General features: G+C 60.3%; 1 protein-coding gene across 1 annotated transcript; it reads right to left on the minus strand.

The window, feature by feature from the left end:
- Positions 1–650: 650 nt before the first annotated feature.
- On the minus strand, positions 651–6,408 carry ADAD2 (adenosine deaminase domain containing 2). The gene is given in 11 exon segments (XM_045989206.1): positions 651–800; positions 887–1,007; positions 1,261–1,504; positions 1,618–1,847; positions 1,948–2,115; positions 2,215–2,365; positions 2,469–2,594; positions 2,685–2,732; positions 3,029–3,169; positions 5,950–6,159; positions 6,162–6,408. Coding segments are annotated over 11 exon segments (1,791 nt in total). The 3' UTR covers positions 651–695.

The following is a 6,408-nucleotide window of genomic DNA, read 5'->3' on the forward strand; positions in this document are numbered from 1 at the left end:
CCCCCATCACACCCACGAAGGAATGCTCCCACACCTACTGTGCAGCCCAGCCCCAGGACACGCAGGGCCACACCCTCGCAGCGTGGCCAGTGACACAATAAAGTCATTCTGTGTTTTAAAAAAACCACACTCCCCAAATGGTGTCACGTAGACTGAGTTCCCAAACCAGGGCTTAATACATAATCTAACTGCAGTTTCAAGGTTCCCAGAAAGGTAGCGTCAACCGGTCCATCAGGGATTTTCCAGCCGGGGCCTATGAGGCCACCACCTGGGTCCTCCCCAAAGAAAGATGAGTGGCTCTGCATGATAAGATTTTTTGCTTTTTCCCCTAGAAAGCTCTGTGCCCAGAACGGTTATTTTTTATTTTTTGCCAAGAACTTTTTGCCGCTATCTTCCCAGAAAAACTTGCCATCCTCTTCGGCTCCCTGGATCACCGCTCTGCTGGCTAGACGGAGCTGTCCCACTCGCGAACCCTTCCACAGAAGGCTGCAGGTCCCCCCCACCCCACCCACCACCAAGAGCCAAAGACATGCGGAAGCACCCAAACTGCTCTTTATTTCAGTCCGAATATGCAACAGCCCCACCCCCACCACATAGGCCCCTCCCAGCAGCTCCCATCCCCCCACGCGCCTCCCCACCCCTCTCCAGAAGCAACCCTCCTTCAGCAGGATCCGGCTCGGCCCAGGAGATGGGCTTCAGCCTCCGAATTTGCCCACCAGTGGTTTCGAGGGCCAAGCCCCCAGGCCCTGCTGGTCCAGGAGGAGGGACAGCTGCCTGCGAGCATCCTGGTAGGGTCCGGCCTAGGACAGGACGGGAGGAAGGTGGAGAGCGCGTGCTTGCTGGGGGTGCGGGACAGAACAGGCTGGAGGGGAGGCAAGGCGCTGACCTTGGCTGCCTCGTAAGTCTTCAAGGCCAGGAGGTGGGACTTCCCGAGAGCTCTGGCAGCCTGGCGGAAGGCCCGGAGAAAGGCTGCCTTGCAGAGGCGGGAGGGGGGCCCGAGGCCAGCACTGGAGATGGAGAGAGAAGCCTGGAGATGGAGCTAACAGGCCACACCACGCTGCTCACGCCATCTCCCTTCTCGCTGTGCAATTGTGGAGGTGGTTCATGGGTGTCAGAGGGTGGGTGACGGAAGCGCCAGCCCGGGTCACAGGTCACAGAGCTAGGATCAGAACCCAAGCTGGTCTCCCGATGCAGGCTTCTGCCCCCAGCGCAGGGAGACACGGGCCCCTCACCAGCATGCCACCCACGGGCCTTTCTTACTCGGCCTTCACACGCCCAGTGGCCACATCCACGACCTCGACATCGGTGTCCCCCAGGCTCCAGTTGAGGCTCAGGCCACGGCAGGTGTTGGGGGCAGGATCCAAGGGGGCCACGGGGGGGCCCGCAAACAGGTGCAACGTGGTACGGGCGTAGGGGGGTGGTAGGCAGGGCCCCAAGACCCTGTCTAGGTTGGGCCGAGTGTGGATGGCCCTGCTCAGAGTTGGGGGGTCATGGCAGGGGTCAGCTGGGGGGGGGGAGCAGAGGGACACAAGAAAAGGTCTCAGTTACCACTGCCATGTCCCATACTCCCTGCAGACGCCACCTTCCACCCTCCCCCCAACTCCCCAGGGCCCTCACCCAGGACCAGGCTGGTGGCATAGAGGGGAGGCAGAAAGTGGGCAAGGAGGGCACCACCCAGGCCCAGCACAGCCCAGCGAGCCAGCTTGTCACTGGCTGAGAGGCAGCCCACATGGGTGTCCCGGAGCGCGGGGGCCACGTAGCACACAGGCTTCAGCTCCCCGCGGATGTGGGCCTGCAGGCGGGAGGGCGGGCTCTGCAGGAGGCTCCCCTCGGAGCTCGGTGGGAGGCTGCAGAGGTGGCAGAGGGAGCAAAGGCCCAGGATGCGAAAATGAGGGCTGCTCTTCCGGCCCCCCCACAACCCCCGTCCCACCAGGGCCCCCCGCGTACTAGACGTCATGAGCAGCTCCCTTGGGGGTGTTGCTGACATAGAGATGCAGGAAGATCCGGGGCTTGAGGGCAAAGGGGGGCCCAGACCCAGGCTGGGGGGCCAGCACCGACCGTTCCTTGCCCTTGGGGCCACCCTGGGTCACCAACAGGAGCTGGCGGAACAAGAACCTGGGGGGGAGGGAGGCAGGCAGAGGAGCGGTTTGGGCCACGGGGTCCTGTGTGCCCCCGAGGGGCTGCAGCCAAGTGCCCCCCCGGCCCACGCCTCACCTGAGCAGCGCCCTGCGGGCCACGACCAGCCCGTGGCAGTCATGGAGCTGGCGCCCGGAGAAGTCCAGCCGGCGGGCACAGCTGTTGCTGCCTGTGCCCAGCGCCACCAGCTCGTAGATCTCCTTGGCGTGGCCCCTGGCGCCTGGCACCTCTGCAGGGGAAGGGAGGCAGAGCCATGCCGGAAAAGGTCAGGGGTCTACGGTGTAGAAGGGGGCGTGGAAGGGGTCCCGGAGCAGGGGCAGGGCAAGCCCTACCTCTCTCCAAGATGACGGCGGCCACAGTCCCCTTACAGGCCCTGTACGGTGAGGTCTGGTCCACCAGACGGTCAAAGCCTGCGCTGACCACGGCCGCACAGCGCTGCTCGTGGGTCAGGATGTTCTCTGCACAGTGGGGAGAGGGTGGAGGTGGGGGCCCCGAAGACTGTACCCCTCCATTCACCCCAGGGCTTGGGACAACAGGGGCCCACCTACCTACACTCAGAGGGGCGACTGGAGGCTTGCTGGGGGTCTTTGGAGGCTCTGGAACAAAGACAAGAGGATCGGTTACCATGCACACCAGGGCCTGCCTGCCTGTCCCTTGTCCTTCTGGAAGCCAAGAAGTTTCCTTGGTGGGAATGGCAGGGGGAATTATCTTCCAGCAACCCCAAATTCCTGGGCTGCCCCTCCAGCACTCCTTGCAACTCCCGAGGTGGGCAGCGGTCAGCTCACAGCCCCCCTCCCCAGCTCCCTGTGCAGGGGAGGTCCTGATGCCCAGATGGTCTCTGCGACAACCCAGCCCTGCACACGCTCCCACTTGGGTCACGGGTCGGGCTTACCTGGGCTCCCCAGCTGACTCCGGATGTAGTGGAGGGCAGAGAGCGCCGCCTGCTGCCTGGCCTCGGACTTGCTGCCGCCCTTGCCCGCAGGGCACAGCAGCCCATCCAGCTCCGCGTGCGCAGAGAAGGGAAGGCGTGGGTCTGTGGAAGGAGGGGCCCTGAAGCAGCGCCCCACACTCCGTCCCCGTCAGCCCCACCTGAGCCCCAGCCCCTCTCAGCCTGCTTTTCCTGACCCCACCCCTACGTGCACCGCCGAACTACAGGGGGGCCATCAGGCCATTTCGCCATAAAAGAAAATCAGGAGAAACCACAAGGATATTCATCAGAAAGGACATAACGACACGTGAGAAATGAATGCCAAAGTTAAAACGATGACCCCAAGATACAAAATGCTCGAATGCATATCAAAACGTGTAGTGTGGGTTCGTGGTTAACGCGGCACAGCGAAGGCGTTTCATTTCGTGGACTGGACCTGCGGTCTGGTCTTCAAAGCCTCTCGGCTCACACGCAGTCTTCCACGTCTCCTTGCCTGACAGTGTACTTTTGCTTTTGTCGCTAAAATTTCTTTCTCTGTCAAGAGAGGAATCGGTTTCCGAATGCGGGACTGCACATTTGGGACGGAGCTCTAGAGTACCGTGTTGTGGGAGCATCTACGCTGTCATTACCTCGGGCAAATTGTCCCCCTTGTGTGGACAGTCCGGAGTTCTCTGGGAAACGGGGCTTCAGACTCTGCATGGACCTCCGGGAGGGCTGCGATTTATACAATATTAAAATGGGAATTCTGTGTCAGTGGAGAAATGACACCCAACTGGCAACCAATTTGATGAAACCAAACTGTCCCACAAAACCGTCAGTCTGTTTTTTTAATCTTTCATGGCAAAACTACCTTATGGCCAATGAGTTACCAGGTGAAAAGGCTCGTGGCGAAGATGTCAAGAGCAAAGATGCTTATGGCCAGAGTCCGGAGAACCCACCCTCCCAGCACGCACTGCTCTGTGACTCTCCTTGGTTGAAAGGTTCCTCGACCAAATGCTCTCGTGTCCAGTGTGACTATGACACGGAGCAGAAGAAAACCCCGGAACTGGGATTACTCGGTGAAAGTGCACGAGCCTATTTTGGTTCGTGGTTCTCGCTGGTACTCACTGCTAACGCGTCTCCCCAAAGGACGGCCCTTTGAGAAGGGAGTCAGCATCTCAGCACTCCTCGCTAGCACCAGGATTTACTCCCTTTACAAGGGCATCTAGAATGCCAACGAGCAGGTGCAGGACCATCAGGCAAGTCCCTGGTGCCAGATTCTCCACAGAGGGGAGAGTGAAGACCCCGGAGGGGCGTCCCCCCATTCCCAAGGCCCTCCCAGCTAACACCGCCAGTGGCAGGACAGATAGATCCCAGGCCTCCCGGGGGATGTGCAGCCAAGGATGCGAGGTTACAGAGCATGTTCCCCGCCCCAAATCATAATCTGAACCGAGTCCCAAGGAAATAAACCCAAGTGGAGGGGCTTTCTACAAAACCACCAGCCTTTACTCTCCAAGAACATCAGTGTCCTGCACACGAAGGTGGGCCAAGGAACTGTGTCACGGGACAGGAGATTAGAGCTGCGTGCAGCTACAGAACAGCTCATCCTTGAGTTGGAGGGAGGGACAGAGGGAAGGGGAGAAGTAGACTCCCTGCTGAGCAGGGAGCCCTATGCAGAGTTCCATCCCAGGACCCTGGGATCTTGACCTGAGCTGAGGGCAGATGCCCAACCAACTGAGCCACCCAGGAACCCTGCCAACACACCTTTGGTTTAGAAACCAACCAGTCCAGGGGCGCCCAGGTGGCTCTGTTGGTTGGCTGTCCAGCTCTTGATTTTGGCTCAGGTCACCATCTCTGGGTCACGTGACTGAGTCCTTCATTGGGCTCCGAGCTCAGTGGGGGAGTCTGCTTCCCCTCTCCCTCTCCCCCTCACCCTGCTTCTGCATAAGCTTACTCTCAAACAGAAAAAAAATAAATCTTAAAATAGGAAAAGAAACCAACCAATCCAGACCATCAATCCTAGATCCCTGCAAGGCAGGTACTGGGCAAGTAGGGACACCCTCCTAACACCAAAACGTACTCAGTGCCTTGTCTTACACAATTGCAAGCTTACCCAGCATACCTACCCTGCCTCAACCATTCCTTCCCCAGAATCCCCAACAAAGGCTCTGCATTTTTCTCTATCCACTCTTGTGGCTCCCGGCCAACCCTGCTTCTGTCCCCTGTGACCCTCTGTGGTGAGCCGTGCCACTCGTCCCTAGGGATCTGTCCTTAATTCTTCCACGATGACAATCGTCTCTGTGCCTGCTGTCTTACCATTCCTGATTAAAACATGTTCCAGGTCCATTTTTAATACAGCCCTTTTTTTTTTGAGCTGTTCATTTGGGGTTCTACTAGGCAGTCTGTCTTACCAAGGTGCCCCGCAGCTGGGCAGAGTCTCCTATCTCCCTAGAAACTGGGAATGCTCTGCCTTAAGGTTGGGAACCTGAATGTGGGACCTGGGCCACGGCTGTGTGTGTCTGAGAGGTGGGGGGACACACGGAGGAAGAGGAGAGGACATGCTAGCGGTCACATCTCCAGGCGATGCTGCCATTACCAAACCGTGCTTGGTGAGGTCTATCCGTCAGGAGCCGGCTCTCACTAGGGCCGCTCTGGTGTTGGCATGGAAACTCTAATTGCATATAATTGGCCCTCAAAAAATCCCCGGGGTGAAGGGGTGGGTACTTAACCTCTCCAAGCTTCAGAGGGGCTATCCCTCCCCCTGCTGTGGCCTCTCCGGCCGGATGGCACCGGGCGGCTCCCAGCAGGTCGGCCTCAGCTCCCGGCTCAAGCCCAGCTCACGGTCCCTCCGACTTCATCCGAGGTTAGCCCAGGGGGCCCCGCCGTCCCAGGCCACCGGGCCTCACCTGCTGTCTGGTCCTCTCGGAAGATCAGGGAGACGCCCAGGCTGGCTGCATACTGCGCGAGCGAGGCCACGGCCTGGCCCTGTGGCGGGTCCTTGAGCTGCAGGCCCAGCTGCCTGGCCACCGTCGGGAGGTCCCCGGCAGGCCCTGGAGGCGGGATAGAGACCCTCGGGGACGTCCCCATCTGTCCCCCCAACTCTTCCCGTGCCCGCCTGCCCCCAGATCCCCGAGTCCGGCCCCCTTCCCGGGCCCACCGTCCCCTGCTGCCGAGGCCTGGGGCTGCCCGCCCCCCTCGTTGTTCTCCGCGCTGGGGGTGACAGCGGGCTCCCAGGGATCTTGGCCCAAGCTGGCCGTGGGCCGCCAGGGACTGGGCCTGGGGTGGATTTGCAACGATGCCGCCAGACGGGGCTTCCTGCGGCCACTGTCCTCCGCGCCTGAGGCGGTGCTGGTAGCTGAAGCCAT

This window comes from Meles meles, chromosome 19 (genome assembly GCF_922984935.1).
Source record: "Meles meles chromosome 19, mMelMel3.1 paternal haplotype, whole genome shotgun sequence".
Taxonomy (NCBI): domain Eukaryota; kingdom Metazoa; phylum Chordata; class Mammalia; order Carnivora; family Mustelidae; genus Meles; species Meles meles.